At 36.8% G+C, this 20,000-nt stretch overlaps 1 protein-coding gene across 6 annotated transcripts in view; it reads left to right on the forward strand.

The window, feature by feature from the left end:
- LOC124427564 (cone-rod homeobox protein-like) overlaps positions 1 to 20,000 on the forward strand; it is a 36,706-nt gene that overhangs the window by 11,079 nt on the left and 5,627 nt on the right. For 3 of the 6 annotated variants that reach the window (XM_046970613.1, XM_046970614.1, XM_046970618.1), the window contains 4 exons: positions 9,602 to 9,893; positions 14,029 to 14,234; positions 18,769 to 18,991; positions 19,514 to 19,727. In XM_046970613.1, coding sequence (XP_046826569.1) covers positions 9,809 to 9,893; positions 14,029 to 14,234; positions 18,769 to 18,991; positions 19,514 to 19,727 — 728 coding nt within the window. In that variant the 5' untranslated portion in view covers positions 9,602 to 9,808. Of the gene's footprint in view, positions 1 to 2,953; positions 3,194 to 7,050; positions 7,584 to 7,816; positions 7,926 to 9,601; positions 9,894 to 14,028; positions 14,235 to 18,768; positions 18,992 to 19,513; positions 19,728 to 20,000 lie in introns of those variants that run through there. The other 3 variants (XM_046970617.1, XM_046970615.1, XM_046970616.1) reach the window with 3 other exon arrangements.

Genomic DNA, 20,000 nt, shown 5'->3' on the forward strand with positions numbered 1-20,000 from the left:
AATATCTCTAAGCGCCTCTCTCTATACGTATAACTCGAAATACAAAATATAAAATCGAATACATCTCTTAGCTTTTACGAAATAATCAATAAAATTTCAAATAAATTTAATGAATTTTTTCCAACGCTTTCTTAATATCTACGATCATTTATAATGATATTTATTAATTGTTAATAATTAATTCAAGAAGATGGATTTTTTAATAATCGATTCATTTTTCTATTATTCTATGCGTTTAAAAAAGTAAGAAGTAAGTAAGGCATCGAACAACGTTGAATTTAATAAATTTTTCAATGAGCTCTAACATTCACTATGATTTGTATTCATATTTATTAATTTTTAATAACGATTTGAAAAAGAAAATTTTATTAATAGTAGATTCATTTATCTATTGTTTTATGTATTAAAAAAGTAGTATGTAAGAGGAACAACGTTGAATTTAATAAATTTTTTAACGACTCCTTACATCTACGATAATTTATATTAATATCTATTAATTTTTAATAACGATTGGAAAGAACGATTTTTAAATAATCGATTCACTCATCCACTGTTCTTATGTGTTAGAAAAATATCATCAAGCAACGTTGAATTTAATAAAATTTTCAACGAGTCTTAAATCAGTCATAAAAACATCAACGATGATTTATACTCATATCTAATAATTTTTGATAATCATTCGAAAGAACAATTTTTTAATAATCGTTTCGGCTAAAATAATTTATATTGATAACTGTTAATTTTTACTAATAATTGGAAAAAAACAATTTTTTTAATAATTGTTTCGGTGTACGTAACCTTTCTATATGTTAAAAAAATACCAGGTAAAATGATTTCTACCTATATTTGTTAATTTTTAATAATAATTGAAGAGAATATTTTTTTAATAGTCGTTACACTCATCATTGTTCTTATAGATAGGAAGGATAAGAGGTATCAAAAACAACGTTTGACTTTTGGATCTACTCGATTCCACCGCATTACACACCACTCCTCTCGATGCGCACGCACTCGAGCGAACTTTCACGATATACCTACCCGCTTTGCCTTCTGCTTCACCCTTTCTCAATGCCTCTCTCTCTTTCTCTCTCTCTCTCTCTCTCTCTCTCTCTTTCTTTTTCTCTTTTCGTAGAGTCCTCTCGGACGATCGTACGTACTACACTCGACGCTCGACCAGATCCGGATCTGCTCTCTTAGTTCATCGAGTGGCTCGTATATGTAGCTTTCAGTTTATTTCCCGCTCATCCATTTACGTTTGATTTATTCGGTTTAACGCGTACGATAACGAAAGGCAACGCCTCGATAATCCGTCTGCGGCCGACCGCGCGATCCTCGTTGAAAGAAACGCGTCCGTAACAATTTTCTACCTCCTCTAAACGATCTCGTTCTCTCCTATAATGGATATTGTTTAAACAAATTAATCGTCCTAACTACCGTCGTTTCTATCTAAATAATTCAAAAGGTCCGGTTTGAATTGATAAAACGATTATCATATATTCTTATAATTTTATTATTGTCATCATCAAAAACGATAGATCTTTCGTAAAGAAAATTCGTTTAATCCATTTGACTCATTGCCATTATTAGATCACAAACTGTATGGCGATATTATTTTTACCAAAGATATTATTTTTACAACATTTTTATCATTCACCGACATTGATACTTCGTTTAATCGATAAAACAAATTGATATAGGTAAACAATTTTATTGAAAACTTTTATTGAAAGATTATACATATAAATATATACTTGCTGTTAAGATATCTAAGATATCAAATGCACAAAAAAAGGAGAAAATTTTAATTGCAGTCAATCGATAATAAAAAAAAAAATAAAAAAAATAAAAAGATAATAATAATAATAACAATAAAATGCAGTAGAAATGAAATAAAACGATAATAATCAAGTGTAATAATAACAAAATGATTACTTTCATTGTTCCCATTTGTAATTCGACGTAAGATGACGATTTTATGTTTCATGATCTTGACGATAGTGTAAACGTCGTCAATAAAGAAGGGTTCATTAGCCCCACAGAACGATCATCGTCCCGTGTCATTGTTTTTTCAAAACATAAGAGAACAAAGGGTGGGACGGTACTCGTAGAGCACGGTTCTCGTGCGAAGGAGCTGCGACGTGTCCGGAAGGAGGGAGGGAACTCAGGATATCGTGATGTTTCCCCTTGGAATCGTCGAGAGCGCGAATGCACCCGCCCACCCTTTTAGAGACTTCTAAAGGGCAGATATTCGCTGTGACATCGAACAAAGTGATACTTCTTTATCCATTTCTCTCTCTCTCTCTCTCTCTCTCTCTCTCTCTCTTTCATCACTTCTCTATCTCCTCCTGCCCATCTATGGTGTCTTCTCGAAAACTATTTATCATGTACCCTCCTTTCACCCTCTCAATTAAGAATGTATATATACATGCACATCAAGTATCATGGAAGAAACGACCGTGCCGATTTCGTTGCGCTCGATGGCCCGAAAGGTCCAGTTCCGCTTCCGGACGTGCCTTCGTCTATTCAAGCTGCATTTATGGCCCTTAAATATCCTTCATTCTCCCCTAGGACGCCAACGATAAAAGAACTCTCTTTCTCTCTCTCTCTCTGTGGCGTTCAATGTATCTTATTTTCCTTGGTTTTTAGCTAATCGTTTAGTGTGCAAAAAAACCAAAAAGAAAGGAAAGAAAGAAAAAAGAAAGGGAAAGAAAAAAAAATATTACATGATGGAGAACGAATCGAGAATTTAAGGCACGAATATTTCCATATTTTTGGAGTATGAATAAAACAATATAAAAGGGGAATATTTTCCCGTCACACGGATCTGACCTTTCAAGGCAGTAAATGTAACTTGAAAAAAGGAATATATAATACTTACACATATATATATATATATCCGTATAGTAACGTCAACGTAATGATCTTCTCCTTTACGTCTCCGCATAATTTTCAGGACTTTGCCTTTAAACCAATAGCAACGGGGGAGTCGTAGGAAAGGGTGAGGTGAGGAGTCAAGGGGTTGCTTGAACGTGTGCGAGTAAAGAGGTTAGGGCACGGGAGAGCAATACCGCATGCAAAGTTAACCTCCATTAAATGCGTTAACTCAGCGACGAGCATGCTCCGATGCGCTTAACCAAAATACATTACACCGCACTCGACGTGCTACGGAAGAGGCGATATCTATATCATATATGTAAGTGTGTGTATGTATGTATGTATGTATGTATGTATGTATGTATGTATGTATGTATGTATGTATGTATGTATGTATGTATGTATGTATGTATGTATGTATGTATGTATGTATGTATGTATGTATGTATGTATGTATGTATGTATGTATGTATGTATGTATGTATGTATGTATGTATGTATGTATGTATGTATGTATGTATGTATGTATGTATGTATGTATGTATGTATGTATGTATGTATGTATGTATGTATGTATGTATGTATGTATGTATGTATGTATGTATGTATGTATGTATGTATGTATGTATGTATGTATGTATGTATGTATGTATGTATGTATGTATGTATGTATGTATGTATGTATGTATGTATGTATGTATGTATGTATGTATGTATGTATGTATGTATGTATGTATGTATGTATGTATGTATGTACGTATATATGTATATACATATGTTGTGTGTCTCGTTATTCGCGCCACTCGTATGTGTGTAAGCTATTACGATAAATCCAACTGATATCTATGGTTGTTTTGTTTTCCTTAAATTTTTTCTCTTTTTCCTTTTCTGTTTTCTTTTCTTTTCTTTTTCTTTTTTTTCCTTTTTTTATTTTTAAAAGAAGAAGAACAATAACTGATATGGAATAAATTACATATCCGTTGAATAAATAATTTCTCCTTTCTTTATCTAAATCCATTAGTAACAAGTTCCATTAGAAAAATGCTGCGTCATTGAGGATGAGGCAAAAAGCATATTTGCAAAAGTTAACCCTCATTGTACGCGTTTGACTTGTTCGAGACGGACGCGTTTCGATGTGGCCAACCGAAATACATTAGACATTGTCCTTGTCATTGTTGTCATCGTCATCATCGTCATCGTCGTAGTTGTCTTTGTTATCATCATCATCATCATCATTATCATTGTCGCCATCGTCGTGGTTATCGGCGTAGTCGTCGTCGCCGTTGTCTTTGTTTTTGTCGTTGTAGTTGTTATAGTCGTTGTCATAGTCGTTTACGAAGAAGACGTGTATAGCGATGTTAGTAAGGAACGATTCATATATTCTTCCTTCTAACTAATTGTTCGTCGCGATCGTCGAGACGAGATGACCGAACCGCATATATTTACCCACAGTTCGTTTCGTCCTCGATTTCTCTTCAACGAGATGACATTACGTGCTCTTAACCTTTTAACCGTTCATGCCGTAATATCATTTAAGAAGCCAATGTATGTACAATTGCGTTATATACAGTGCGAGGTGCGCGCGCGTGCACGCGTTTGTGTATGTGTGTGCGTGTGCATGTGTGGTTTTTTTTGGCGCGCGTCGATATATTCATATACATGCATACATATATATATATACATATATACATACATATATACATACATACACATATATATATATATATATATATATATATATATATATATGTACGCACGTGTTTACACATCATAAATGTACACGAGTCTCACGCACTTTTCTTTTGATCCGCAAGATCATTAAATTGCTGACAATGAGTCAAAAATTGAGTCCATCAAACGTATTTCTTACGTCACGTTGAAAAAAAGAAAGAAAAATATCAATACCTGATTACGCGTACGTACATATGTATGCACGTATATAGAGAAAGAGAAAAAATTAATTTCAATGATGTAATAAAAGTAGTTCTTTTTTGTCCTTTTTTTTTTTTTTTAGTTGTTGTTAGATAGCCCGTTGATCCCGCATACTCTTTCGTCGAGCGGGAGCGAAGGGCTCTCTTAATTTACGAGAGAGAAGATGCTTATTAAATTGTGTCATCCTCGAATAAGGGCTAACGCGCTGCATCCAATTTGTGCTGCTTAATTAATTCTCTCCAATACATCACGGGGACCGACCAATAAAGAAACCAGGACCCGACGATGACAACGAGCGACGATGCCACCACAATATTGTCCCTAATGAAATCTTCGTTAATCGCGTCTTCTTCGAGTTTCCTAACGCACACGATGTTCGGTCAATTCGATCCTTGAGAATTTTTAAAAAGTTTGTGATAAAGTTTGATGATTTAATTGGATTTTAATGAAAATATTTGTATATATTTCGTCTGCGTATGCGCGCGCGCGCATGTATGAATGTGTGCATGAATGTGTGCACGTACGCGATATTCTATTTTTGTTTTGTCTTGTTAAGAAATACTTAAGGATCACTATTTTTCTTTTACTTTAACGAAGAACGATATCGATTTTTCGTCATCGAATATGACAACGTACTTTATTGAATTGCTCTCGAGACAATGCGGTAAACAGGGCGAGTTATGCTAACAGGATTTATTCAAGAATTGATGGAGATGTATTGAGTTAGGCATACTCAGCTTAACAGCTCTAATCGTACATTATATAGTCATCGTAGCCGCAACGTACTTACATTATTATCAAGCGGTACACACGCACACATACACATATGAACACATACATACATATATACATACATACATACATACATACATAAATATGTATATATATATATTATATATGTATCTATGTAATGGAACGGTTCGCGTTATGTAATACGGCGTGGATAACAAATCGTTTTTTTTTACGATCGCATGATCCATTCTTGTTGTTGTTTCTTTTTTATTCCTTTTCTTCGTTTTTTTTTTAATTTTCTTCATTTTTTTATTTTTTTATTTTTTTTTTCCCATTTTCAATCCTAAAAAGATCCAGACGAGCTGTATCTTTATGTAACTCTTACTTCAATTATGGCCGCGGCATGTGCATCGACTTTCTTTGGTATGCGGCCGTGCGGTCGCCCTCGTAATTCCGTTATTCGCCGGCTAGAAAAGAATATGTCAGCAATTGGTGCAAATTGAGATAATTTAATGGAAAACTACATTTTTAAATTGAGCAATTACGTCGATTATCCGAGCGCCAATCACAGTGCATTGCGAGGCGACGAACTAAAGCTTTGCTGTGAGACCGTCAAATTGGAAATACTTATTTTTTTGTTTGTTTCTGTTTTCTTTCCTCTTTCGTTTTCTTTTTCCCTTTTTTTTCCTTTTTTCCTCTTAATTATACCGCAAAATTTTATCGGAGACAAAATTGTTGTTAAATCGATTGAAATTCCTTTTCTTTCTTTTTCCTCTTTGATGTTTCATTTTATTTTATATAAATAAAATCGAAACACGATCGTTTTGATCTAACGTAAATAATAATAGAATGGAAGGATAATTAGTAAATTATCGGGATTAATTGCGATTCGTGCTATTTGCGCAATGGCGTGGCGGTAGAACGCGTGCAATTGTCGTCGCGTGCCGAATTATTGGATGTTGACGTCATCGGGCCACTAGTCAGAGAGAGGGAGAGTAAGAGAGAAAGGGAGAGAGAGAGAGAGAGAGAGAGAGAGAGAGAGAGAGAGAGAGAGAGAGAGAGAGAATCGGCGTCGCTTTGGTAGTAATTGCCGACGCCAATTATGCAATTAACAAGTGCGTTGTAATGAACACGGAATCAGACGCGTTCGCTTTCTAAGCCGATGCTTTTCACAAAACATTTCGCACTTTCGTTTTAACAATTCCGTCCTTCTACGTCGTTTCTAATCTTTCCACGATTGATTTATCAAAAGATTTTTGGCAATAACATACTCTTCGCTTGTCGAAAAGCGAACATCATTTCTTTTTTCTTTTTGCACAGCATAAACGGAAAATATAATTTTTCTTGAAATAGAAAAAAAAGAAAAAAAGAAACATGCAAAAAAGTAAGCAAAAAAAAAAACAAATAAAACGGATAGAAGAACATTTCGTTGGATCGAATATATATATTGCCTATATTTGAATATAACTTTTACAATCATCGTTCTAATCGTCTCGAAATGATTCTAAAATAAAAATATTCTTTAAATTGTTCGGTCAATTTTAAGAATTGCCTAAAGAAAATGGAATGTTTAAATACTTTTTATCTTTTCTTTTTTTTTTTTCTTAGGTAAGAAACGCGAAATAATGTTCGTTCGAACGAACGCGTGTAACAAATCGGATGCGACTGCGTCGACGTGTAAATAGCGGACGAAAGGCAAAGTAACCGCAATCCCTTCAGCCCTTATGGGTCGCGTAGAAGAGTAGTCGGAAGCAATCGGATGATCGCACAATAAAACACTGGCATAATGTTTCGTCCGGGTGGTTGAACACCGCAAATACATCTTTCGACCGCATGCTGGTCTATTTTGGGAAAGGGGATGGAACGTTGCACGTTCCCCTAGACTTTTGAAACTGAGAAAAAAAGAGAGAGAGGGTGAGAGAGAAGAAGGAAGGGATGACGAGACGATGTTGGTGGTAGCCCTGACAGAATTCGCTCTCTTGCTCGAGGGACACCCGTAGGCGCCCTTCGTGGATTAGCCTCGCTACATTTCGTCCCTTCTGTCGGTGCGTATGTTCCATCGTTATGCACCTAACATAAGTTCGGTTATAGTGCAAAGCCAAAGAACGAAAGTGGCTGGCCTTTGACGTTTGATAATATCTAATCATTCTTTTTTTCTTTTTATTTTATTTTCTTTACTTTCTTTCTTTCGCTTTTTTTAATTTTTATATTCGAAATGAATCGCCGAACGTATCTGAATTTTTTCTCTCCCGCCCATCATCTCTCCTTCCCCCTTTAGGGAAAGAAGTATATTTGTTTCCTGTTAAAAAGAAAAGAAGAAAAACAAGAACGAAAAAAAGAAAAGAAATTGACATTTGAAGGACAAAGAAACGGAAGGTCCAACAACGGTAGGTCCTGATTACTGATGGTACTTAATTCGTTGTCGCGTAAAGTTGCACGGACGAAACGAAAATTGCTTGAATTTCATTAAGTTTGGCAGCAATTACTTTTGATGACCGACACGCGAACGTAATTACGTTGGTGCAAGAGTCTGGAGGGAGAGAAGGGTAATAATTCGCTAATATCAATTTCAAATTTCAATTAGTATCATCTCGACATCCGCCTCTATCTCTGTTCCTGGACCCCACAGGAGCACGCCATGATCTAAAATTCAATTTGTCCCTTCGTACCCGAAGCCGCAATGAGAGAGAGAGAGAGAGAGAGAGAGAGAGAGAGAGAGAGAGAGAGAGAGAGAAGGAGAGAGAGAGAGAGAGAGAGAGATAGATAGATAGATAGATAGATAGATAGAGAGAGAGAGAGAGCTGAGCAGAAGAAGAGCGAGAGAGATATGTATATATATTGAGATAGCAGCAAGAGGGGGATTGTTATAAAGAGGGGGCACGGAAACGAGATATGGATATGTATGTGTCACATGTATATGATGTCTCAAAAGACTCCAAAACTTATATTTACGTCATTTTCATCTCATTTTTTTTTACTTTTCTCATCAATGTGTGTGTGTGTATGTACGTGTATATATATATATATATATGTATACATTCAAATCTCCTTTACCTCGAAACTTTTTTTTTATATCTCCAATTAACGACCCTAACGATAAGAATTTTTTTGGTCGAAAAAATCTCATTGGTGTATTATAATATATTCGTCATTATTATGAGAGGTAAGAGGATCTACTTGATAAATAGATCTACTACTAAAACGTCTAAGCGAGATTAGGGAAGAAGAAAGCGGCCGGATACAGTTTGTATATGATATGTTTCTAAAGGCACTCGCGTGTACGTTCCCATTATATAAAGCGAGATACGGCCCTGTAAGGCACGCGCATGCGCGACACACATGCCGACCCATTATAAATTGATAACTCAGCCGTTTATTAAGTTCCACGACCGATGCCCGCTTAGGCAAAGAGCCCTCTCTATGCTCTTGCTCTTCGCTTTCTACCTCTCCCTCTCGTTGGCAGAACTCCAACCCCCTCCCCTCCCCTTCTCTTATCCACCCAACCACCCACCCACCCTACATCACATCCCCCACCATCACTACCAGCACCATCACCACTGCTACAGATACATACATTATTTATTTATGAGAGTTTACAATCCCTCTAATGGGGATCGGCGTAATCGGCCATCCAGCCATCCTCTCTTTCTCTCTCTCTCTCTCTCTTTCGATTCTCCACTCATCCTCTTCTTCCATTTTCTCAAACATACTCCCTTTCTCTTTTTATATTTCTATCTTTCTTTTAATCATGTTTCCTCTCCCTCAGGTTCGGAAAATCGGTCGTCCATATAAGCCGAACTCCAAGATTTCCACTTATTTTTTTTTTTCTTCTTCTTCTTTCTCTTCTTTTCCTCCCTTCGAAAGAAAAGAATGAAAGAGAGAGAGAGAGAGAGAGAGAGAGAGAGAGAAAGAGAGAGAAAAGACTCTTCCTTATTTCTTACGGAACGTCACTTCTCGTAAATTCATCAAGAGGAGAGTTAATTTTTCTGAGAATTCTTTCTTCGAGAGAAAGAGATAGATAGATAGAGAGAAGAAGTCAATTAAAGAACCCGCATTGTTGCAGATTGGATCTGTTCACGCGCATCAGACGAATAACCATCAGCATCAACATCTTCAACAACAACAGCAACAGCAACAACAGCAACAGCAACAACAGCAGCAACAAACGCAGCAGTCTTTGCAACAACAACAAACGTCGAGCCAATCGCAAGTGCCTGGTGGGGGAGGGGGTGGAGGGCCGGGGGGTGGGACGGTGGCCAGGGCCGGAGGAATGTTCTGCTACCACTGCCCCCCTGGTCTTCCGGCACCAAGGCTTCCACCGTCTTTGGAGTATCCCTTCGCGCCGACTCACCCTTGTAAGTTCAATCCCTATTATCTTGTCTTTCTTCTTGTTAAATTTTCTTCCCCTCCCTCGATTCGCTTTAATTCGAAATTAAAATTAAAATTAGTGAGATAAAAAAAAATTGAATAAAGAAAACAGAGAGAGAAAAAGAAAGAAAGAAAGAAAGAAAGAAAGTAAAAAAAAAGAAGAAAAGAGAAACGAGAAACAAGAAACGTTTCTTTCATCAAAGGAACTAAAATTAATATCCACCATTTCTCTCTGTTCTTTTAATTCGATAAATATGATTGTACGATTATTCACGATAAAATTTATATCGCACGGGGGTTTGACTTTCGAGTTTATGCGACCGTAGGAAAAGTTTTACATTTTTCAAACGGCTCGAATACGCATATACCATCCCTCTTAATTTTCCCAAGAGTGTCCCGACACTCTGTTCTGTAAAAAATATTACTTTTCAATGGCGATTTAAAGGAGGAGACTCGTGGATATGCGATGTTGATGATAAATTATGTAGGATGGAATAATATGAGAGAAGATAGAAAATCGTGTTGGAAAGCGGTGAACAGAATATATCTCTGTATGTCTGCGTCAGATAGAGATAGTGAGAGAGTGAGAGTGAAAGAGAAAGAGAAAGAGAAAGAGAGAGAGAGAGAGAGAGAGAGAGAGAGAGAGAGGGAGCGTGAAAGAGAGAAGAGGATAGTGTTACCGGATTGATTGTGCGGCACTTGCTCTGGCGGAACACATCGATGAAGTTACATTACCGACTAGACCGAGTTACGCAAAGTGGACGCTACAAACTGGACGGTCGCTAAACTTAATTTGCACTTCGAACCAACTTCCGGTTAAACCGCGTCTCGACGATAAAGCCGCCTGACTGAAACTTGGACGGTAGTTTGCTTATTCACTGATCGTTTTCCAAGTCGAATTTCGTCTTGCTGCTAGGAATCGACAGCATGAATAAACTCAGAAAACTGTGTGTCTTTTTCCTTCTTTTCTCGATTTCCTCCTTCTTCTCCTCCATTAAACCCAGCCCCCGCATCCTCTTATCCCCCAAACTCCTCAGTTTACCGTTTAGAGAATTTATTGGGATAACTGAGCAACGATGAAAACGTCGGACGTTCCTTAAATCGAATTATCCTTTGAGAAAAGGAGGCTAGAACTTCTCGCGTTAATTATTTACGCAATTATACCGCAGTGATTTTTCAAACTTTTCAAGTAATCCGATACGAACAGTAATCGAAGAACGGTATGATAACTATAAACTAATAACCGTTAGTATAATTAATTAATTGAACGAATATAATCGATAAATCAAATAAACGTTAGGAAATGAAATTGAAATTGATGATAAAGATCAAACTGTCAAAAGATCGAAATTATCGAATTAGAGAGAGAGAAAGAGAGAAAGAGAGAAAGAGAGAGAAAGAGAGAGAGAAAGAGAGAATAATTATTATTGAAAGGGGGTTGTATACCGTAGAAATATTATTTTATCCGGCGCGCTCTTTTTAAAATAGGACTTTGAAGGTTTTCGATCGCGCATCAGTACCGTATGCGGTAGATGATTGAACAAATGACCTCGACGGAGAGAAACACAGAGAGAGAAAGAGAGAGAGAGAGAGAGAAGGGGAAAGGAGGGTGGTGGGTGTCCTCAGGGACGTCCGGGCACCCTTCCAACTCCCTGATCCCCCCCGTTGCCACTGCTCCAGGCCCCTCTTTGCCCCCCGTTGGGATAAACAGATTAGGTAACTACGTGATAAGTCGGTAAGTGGGTTCACTCCGGCCCACGGTCCAGACCTACCGACATTCGCTCTAACATCTAACTACCTCGTTAGTGTCATTAGTAACGGTCGGGGTGTCATTAGATTTCGTTCTACGTGTAGTTTTTCTACGGAACATTCTCCTCTATCTCTATTTCGAGTAAGAGAATGTTGTTCGGAATAGTTCCTTGATCAGAGCCGTGACCTGCAAAGTAATCCTAGAGTAGAAACTTGATTTTTCTATAAGAATTCTAACCGATTTGTTTCTAATTCTTACGCAATTTTTAACGATTGAAAAATCTTTCTCTCTTTCTCTCTCTCTCTCTTTCTCTTTCTCTTTCTCTTTCTCTCTCTCTCTCTCTCTCTCTCTCTCTCTCTCTCTTTCTCTCAAGAAAAGAAAAAAGTAAAAAAAAATGGAAACGTGTTAGGAACAAAGTAAACTCAAAATCAAATTTGATGAAGTAAAAAAGAAGAGAGGGCATAAAAGTGGATGAAGCCTGGTAAATAAATGTACTGGTGTCCCAAACTGAAATCCACTCAAGATCTTAGATTAGAGTCGGGCCAAGGTAAAGCTGGGATCCAGACAACTCATACAACTCATCGAGAGTCGGCTTAATCCAATTTATTAGTATACCCGGAGTACCGAACGGAGTCGGGTTTTGCCAACGACTTTTGCACTTGCGCACTCCTACACTCTTATCCGTCGTTCTATCCTGTCTGTATCTTCATTCAACGTGGCATAAACTAAGATAACTTAGATCAAAAATTTTCTTACCGAATCATATACGAATTTGCAGATTTATTTTTTGCTTTTTAATAATCATAAGATCTTTTAATAATTCAGCTATCATTATGATTTTTGTATCATATTATACGATCGTATCATGAAAGAACAAAAGGGTAATTAATTTTTCGGGATCGATGAAAAGAAATAAAGAAAAAGTAAGGACGAATAATCGTCATTTACAATTATCCAACAACAACTTTTTCTCGTTATTCACGTATCGAATTTTTTACAATCGTCGCGTCATCGAATTCATGCTTATCTAACGTTTTAATTATTTCCCATGCTCTAATGACTTCTATCGTTTTAAAAACTTCTTTTTAGTTCTTACTGATCTTTTTTTTAACTCTTAGTGATCTGTAAAAAGAAATAATAATAATAATAATAGAAGAAAAAGAAAAAGAGTAAAAAATGAACGATATCGAAGGCACGTGTTACGACAAAAAAGTTAATAAATCGATTAAACGTGTCGCTGCGAAACGCAAATTAAATTAAAATTAAAAATAGATTTAAATTAAAAAATTACAAATAAAAATATATGAATGATGGAATGACAATTTCTCTTTCTTTCTTTCAAATCCCTTTTCATAAATGTTTTTATCTTCCGTAATCTAGAAACATTTATAGATACACACATTAATGAGAACTTGTCTAGTGTGGATTTATATAAAAAAAAAAAGAAAACAAGAAAAAAAAAATAAAAGAAAAAGGAACTTTTGAAATTTTTTTTACATTTAAAATCGTTATGATTCCACCAGGCAATAACGTACTTTTCTCGATAGTCTCTCTTTTCTTTTCTTTTTTTTTTGTGTTATTCTTTTTTTAGGATTTTTCACGATCTAACCGTAAAGTCGCGTTTCATTTTTCCAGTAATTCTATCATGCTGAAAACGAAAACGATAGAGAAAAAAAAGAGAGATAGAAAAAGAAAGAGAAAGAGAGAGAGAGAGAGACAGAGAAGAGAGAAGAGAGAACAGAACAGAAGAGAAGAGAAGAGAAGAGAGAACGAATGGCATGAATTTTTATGAGTTTAGGAAATTAATTTGTGTTTTTCGTTAAGCTTTGGCTTAGCGCCGTGGTAATTAATTGCGCTGATTGCTTTGCATCATTGATGAGCGGTTCCGGGTTTCGTAATATCCATTCTCTCTCCCTCTTTCTCTTCTATCTATACTCGGTAATGTTTCTACCTCTCATTCTCTTCCATTCGCGTTTCTATATAAACCGTTGGTACGTTCGAAGCTTTTGGTAAATCGCTTATTTTGGATTTCCGCGCTATATAACAGGACCCTTTCGTTGTAATCGTTTGGAAAATCTAAAATTGAAATTGATCTGTGTTTCTCTCTTTCTCTTCTCTTCTCTCTCTCTCTCTCTCTCTCTCTCTGTCTTTCTCTCTCTGTCTCTCTCTCTACAGATATTAACGAGGAGATACATCTATATCTCTTTTTAATTAATCTCTTTGATAATCGGATCGATCTTTACCGTATAATTATCTAATACGTATACATATATGTATATACGGATATACGTAACCATATATAGGAAAAAAAAATAAAAGAAAAAAAAGAAGAGAAAAAAAACGATCCGTTTAATTTTTTTACATTTTTACAGATACAAGTTATTCGGCTTACCATCCGGCCTTGCACGGCGTCGGCGAGGATTCCTTCGTAAGAAGGAAACAACGAAGAAATCGTACGACCTTCACGCTCCAACAATTGGAGGAACTCGAATCAGCGTTCGCACAGACACATTATCCTGACGTCTTTACAAGGGAAGATCTAGCTATGAAGATCAACCTTACGGAGGCCAGAGTTCAGGTGAGATTAAAAATCGTTTATGATATAAACGGGATAAGCACGAGTGTAACAAAAAAAAGAAAAAAAAGAGAAAAAAAAACAAAAAGAAGAAAGATAAAAAAGGCTTTGTTTACGTTGCACCTAAGTAACTAAATACGTCCTTCGTAATTTTATTCCCATAACCGTGTCGGCACGAGCCCGGAAAGAAACAGAGAGAGAGAGAGAGAGAGAGAGAGAGAGAGAGAGAGAGAGAGAGAGAGAGAGAGAGAAAGAGAAAGAGAAAGAGAAAGAGAAAGAGAAAGAGAAAGAGAAAGAAAGAGAAAGAGAGAGAGAGAGAGAGAGAGCGAATCATAGGAAGAAGCAAGCGAGAGTCGCACCCCTTAGCCCCATGAGGCATACTGACACCCTCGACCTGACGTAATCTCCTGACAGAGTAAGCCGGTAATCTCTGGGATTACTTTGTATTCGCGGCAACGTCCTCCCGGCCATATTTACTCCTGCCGCGGTAATTCGCTCGGAGAATCCACGCAATAGCACCGATTCCCTTTTGAAAATCCTTTTGCCTTTCGTGATAGACCGATGTTATTTCTTATCTTCTATCTATTAACATATTCTCATATCCAGTTATATTTTTATTTTCTTTATTATTCATCGAAATCATGAAAATGATCGAATTTCTCCAATCGACGAGTTTTATTGTTATATCGTAACAAATCGATGTAAAACCCATCGCTTTTTTCTCAATGGTTTCGTAATGATGACAATAATACTGTTAAATCATAATATTGTTAAATTATATATCATTGTAATTCGAATGTCAAAAATAAGAAATTAAAAAATTTTCAATAACGTACGAATAATTGAATAACAAAATGTAAAAGAGAAACGTTAAAAATGTTTGTTATATGAAAGTATTAATGATTGTTAAACAATGATTTTTCATTAATCTTATAAATAATGTAAAATGACAAAGGGACTACGAACAAATTAAATTCTTTCTCGTTGATTTTAAAGTTAACAAATGTGTACGTGTTTAAGAAAAATTGGATTTTGCGATGAATCGCGATGAAACTATATTAATGAAAATCGGGTCGATCATTTCTCGCGGTAGTTACAAAAGCGTTGTTACATAATTCATGTAAATTGGACTTCTCTTTTTTTTCTTTTCTTTTTCTTTTTTTGTTTTTTTTTTTTCATTTTTTCTTTCTTCTTTTTTTCATATTAAAAATGTACCACTTCTATCCGACTTATTTTCAATCTAGGATGCAACCGAATGCATTGCGGTGCGACGTTGTTCATGAATAAATTTCAGTGAAATAAACACATTATTATAAATCATATAACTCATATAAAACGTAATAATTTATTATTATAAGCTCATAATAATGAAAATTCTACATTGTTCCCCCGTGTTACGACCTGCGAAAATCCTGCGATGATGGTTAATGTGTTAAAAGGATCGAGAATAGATATTTCCTAAAAAAGATTTTCTCTTGCGTCAATTTAATATGCATTGTACAAGGGAGGCTAAAAGCCGAGAGAGGTAGATTCGATAGAAGTATATACAATAGGCGAGGCGGAGAGAAAGAGAGAGAGAGAGAGAGAGAGAGAGAGAAAGAGTGAGAGAGAGAGAGAGAGAAAGAAAGAGTGAGAGAGAGAGGGAGAGAGAGAGAGAGACATAGATAGAGAGGCAGGCATGACGTAATTACGGCGCAGACTCATTGTTTCATTAGCAAAGACAAAGGGAATCTGGAATAATGGACAAATAGGCGCGTTTATGTAGTGCCTGTCCTCCTCTTCTACTCCAATTAGTACCTTCTAGGAGGGCGAAGGGGGGCCTTCTGCATCGTTGAGGCACGTTCTAAAGCGCTCGAATCGCGTACACGAATAACCACCGCTGCACACTATCGCGCGCTCAGCATTTATTCAACCTTGCTTTGCTGCCGGCTTACGCTTAGCTAGTGTCGTACACGTCGTAGCGTCTTTTGTTTGTTGTCTCTCTCTCTCTCTCTTTCTCTCTCTCTCCCTCTTTTTCTATCTTTCTTTTTCTCTCTTCGTGTTGCACGAATTATCTATGACAAAAAAAAGCTAAACAAAGAAAAAAACAACAAATGGAACAAAAATCATATGAATCAAAATTTATTCGAATCATTTCAATCGTATGGATTATAATTTATACGAATCATTTTTCAATCGATCAATATATATATATATATATATATATATATATATATATATATATAAATATATATATGAATAAAACTAAGCATATAGAAATTCGTTCATTCATACGTTCGTACATTAGTTCATATGAATTAATTTAGATCATTTTCGCATTTACATTTATAATCAAATATAATATCTAAGGAGCTTAAGGAAAAAACGAAGATAGGTAATAATCGAACGAGAAATACTTCTGATCTGTATTTTGACGTATGTATGTATGGTATATATGTACATATGTATGTATGTATGTATGTATTGAACGAATCCAAAGATTTCGTCGCACGTTAAGCGACGAAAGATTAAATACCTCTGGTCCACGGGGAAAGGAGTCCCTGGCCGTGGCCATTATCGACATATTTCGGATTAAATTCGTATTGAAAAGGGATGAAGAACGCGCGTAAGAAGTATAAGAGAAAGAGAGGAAGAAGTACGAACGAGCGCGAAAAGGATATAGGGTAAGAGAGAGAGATAGAGAGAGAGAAAGAGAGAGAGAGAGAGAGAGAGAGAGAGAGAGAACGAAACGTTCTACGCTACGAGGTAGTCCCGAGGGAACCACGGCTTTGTTCCCAGCTATTACTCGCCCCCGCAACCCTTAGGATATTATTATATCTCCCCGTCTGCCACCATAGCTACCCCACTCTCCTTTACCACCACCTCCATTCTACCTCTTCCTTCTCTTTTCCGAAACCGTGCTTGCCTTCGAAACCACACCGGCCTGCTGTAGAACCGAGCTCATCGTATTTATTTTATTAAACCATTTCCCAAGCCTCTCTCCCTGCTACTCTCAAGCTACCTCTCCTACCCCACGCTCTTCCTCCTCTCGTACCCCCTTTCTCCTTCCCATTCCCCACCTTACTCTCATCCCACTGCGTTCCCTTCACCCGTACCTCTAGTACCCTCCAGACGAAACTTTTGCCGTCGGTATTAATGGTAGTGGTAGTGGTAGCAGGAAGGATAGTAATTTCGAATACTCCTTACTTCGTCCTCCTCGAGGCATTGAATTTTTATAACCGCCAAGGATCGATTCGATATTCGCGTTTACCCTATTTCACACTTAACATTCGCCTACTCTTATCCTCTTTTCGAGATACCATTCACGATATTTATCGATCGTTTAAAAAGCCATGAGAAAAGCGATTTACGATCGGCTTTAAATTTGCTTTCTCTCACGGAAAGCACGTGTAATACCTTACGTACACGTATACACCTATTTACACATACATAGATATGTATATACGTACGTACGTATATATCTGTGTATAATAGATTGTATATTTTAATTCGCGAGACAATGTATAATACGAAGAAAAAAAAGAAGTAAAACAGCGCGCAGATGAACGAACGAAGGGAACGGAGAGAGTCTCATTTATCAAAAAGAGAAAGAGAGAGACACAGATAGAGAGAGAGAGAGAGAGAGAGAGATAAATAGAAGAAAAGGAAAAAGAAAGAAATAAAAAAAGAATGAAAGAACAAAAAGAAAAAGATGAAAAGAAAAAAAGAAAAAGGAGAAGAAATAAAATAAGCAACGACGAGGAGACCGGGAATATAGCCAGGTATAATAAAGTCTATTTCAGTTGGTATTATGTCAAGTTAGTCTCGTTAGCGGAACTCGAGCTTTTTAAAAAGCACTCGAGGGGCAGTGCTTGCTGTCGGCTCGTTGAACATGCACGACGGAAAAGAGTACCCATGACGATCTTCTCCATGCACGTTCCTGCCTCAGAATGCCACCCGGTACATGCAATTATCCTTGCACATTCGCGAACAAGAGGAGAGATTGTAGGCGCACTCGGTTCCGACTCTTTCTCTTTCTCTCTTTTTTAATGTCTTTCTCTATGTCCCATACTACCTTCCCCCTATTCCCCCTGCCATCCCTATTCTCTCCTACCCCTTCCCCCTACCACCTACTCACCATCCATCGCCCACGCCCACGCCCCACCTGCACTACGCCAGCAATCGTAGGAAACTCAAGCTCGTCGACTTTATTTGAACGTTGTTATTAAATTTTGAATTAAGTTTACAAGCATAAATGGAAGCGATTTCAGGCGAGTCCCGAATGTAAATCCCGTAGCGTGTAAATTTTCGTAAATAAATGAAACGTTTTTATTCGTTAAATCGCCAATCAAAGTTGAGAATATATATCTATGTGTATTTTCACCTCCACATATATATATATATATATATATATATATATATATATATATATATATATTTAAATAAGCGATTTTACCGTTTTAACGAGGAAATTACTCGAAAGCATAAATAATAATGGGCTCCATTGGGAGTAATGTTAAAAGTGGAAAAAATAAAAAATACTCTCATATTTTTCCAGGTTTGGTTTCAAAATCGTCGTGCAAAATGGCGGAAAAGCGAGCGGCTGAAAGAGGAACAGCGAAAGCGAGAAGGTGGAAGTGGTGCTGGTGGAGGAACGGGTGGTGGTGGTGGCGGGGGAGGAGGAGGGGGTACTGGAAGCGGCGTAGGCTTGGAAACTTCAGGATTGGCACCACCAAGTTCCTCGTCCGCTGGTCCTAGTCCAACTGGTCACGATCCTGAAGGTACATCGAGATAATAAACAAAAGGGAATATATTTCCATTTTAATTTAATAATAACGCTTACGAAATGTACGTAGATTTTCAACGATAAAATTTTTTCAATTTTTCACAATCGTACGTTTTTTTGACATTTACAGTATTATTTGAGCGCTTATCGTTTTTCGAAATACATCGATATGAAATACGATAAAATCTTGTAATGTTTATAATGTTTTATTTATTATTTACCATTATCTACTATAATGTTATTAATATATTATGCAAGTATATATTATTAATATATATATATATATATATATATATATATATATATATATATTAATAATCATTACAATGTTATTTCAATTCAAATAATTGTCGAAATACTATTGGTACAACGTAGGAAAAAAAGAATAACTCGCGGTCACTATTGACGTATTTATTCTTTTCCTTTTTTTTGTCGTTTTTATTTTTTTTTTTAATTTGCAAAAAAAAGAACAAAAAAATAAGAAAAAACGAAAGAAGAGGGATCGATTGTGTTGAAGGTACTACGAGCAGCAGTGCTGCCGATGCTGAGGACGTTGGTCCAGAGGGTGCAGGTGGTTCGAGAAGCCCAAGTACGACATCCGCCTCTGTCAGTCCAAGGCCCCAGCCGAGTCAGCCGTCCCTGGGTGGTGTCTCGACGCCACCACCGACCCCGATAAGGGCGCCGCCACCACCGCCGAGCACCGTAGGGGGCTTGGGACCACCCGCTGAGAGGTAAGCTTTTAGCTTCGTTTGTATTTACGTCTTTAGGAAATATCTACCTCTCTTTCTTTCTTTCTCTTTCCTCTTCACCTCTTGATCTTCCACCGACTTCTTCCATCTTCGTTCGCTTCTTACTTTTCGTTTCTTATCCTTCTCTTCGTGTTTTCCTTTCTTTTCCTTTCCTTACTCGTTCCCTTTCCCTTCCCTTCTTCTTCCCTTTACCTTTCTTTTCTCTTATTTTCCGTTCCTCACGAATCCCCACGATTTTCAACGTACAAGCACCGC

The sequence above is a fragment of the Vespa crabro genome, chromosome 10 (assembly GCF_910589235.1).
Source record: "Vespa crabro chromosome 10, iyVesCrab1.2, whole genome shotgun sequence".
Lineage (NCBI taxonomy): Eukaryota > Metazoa > Arthropoda > Insecta > Hymenoptera > Vespidae > Vespa > Vespa crabro.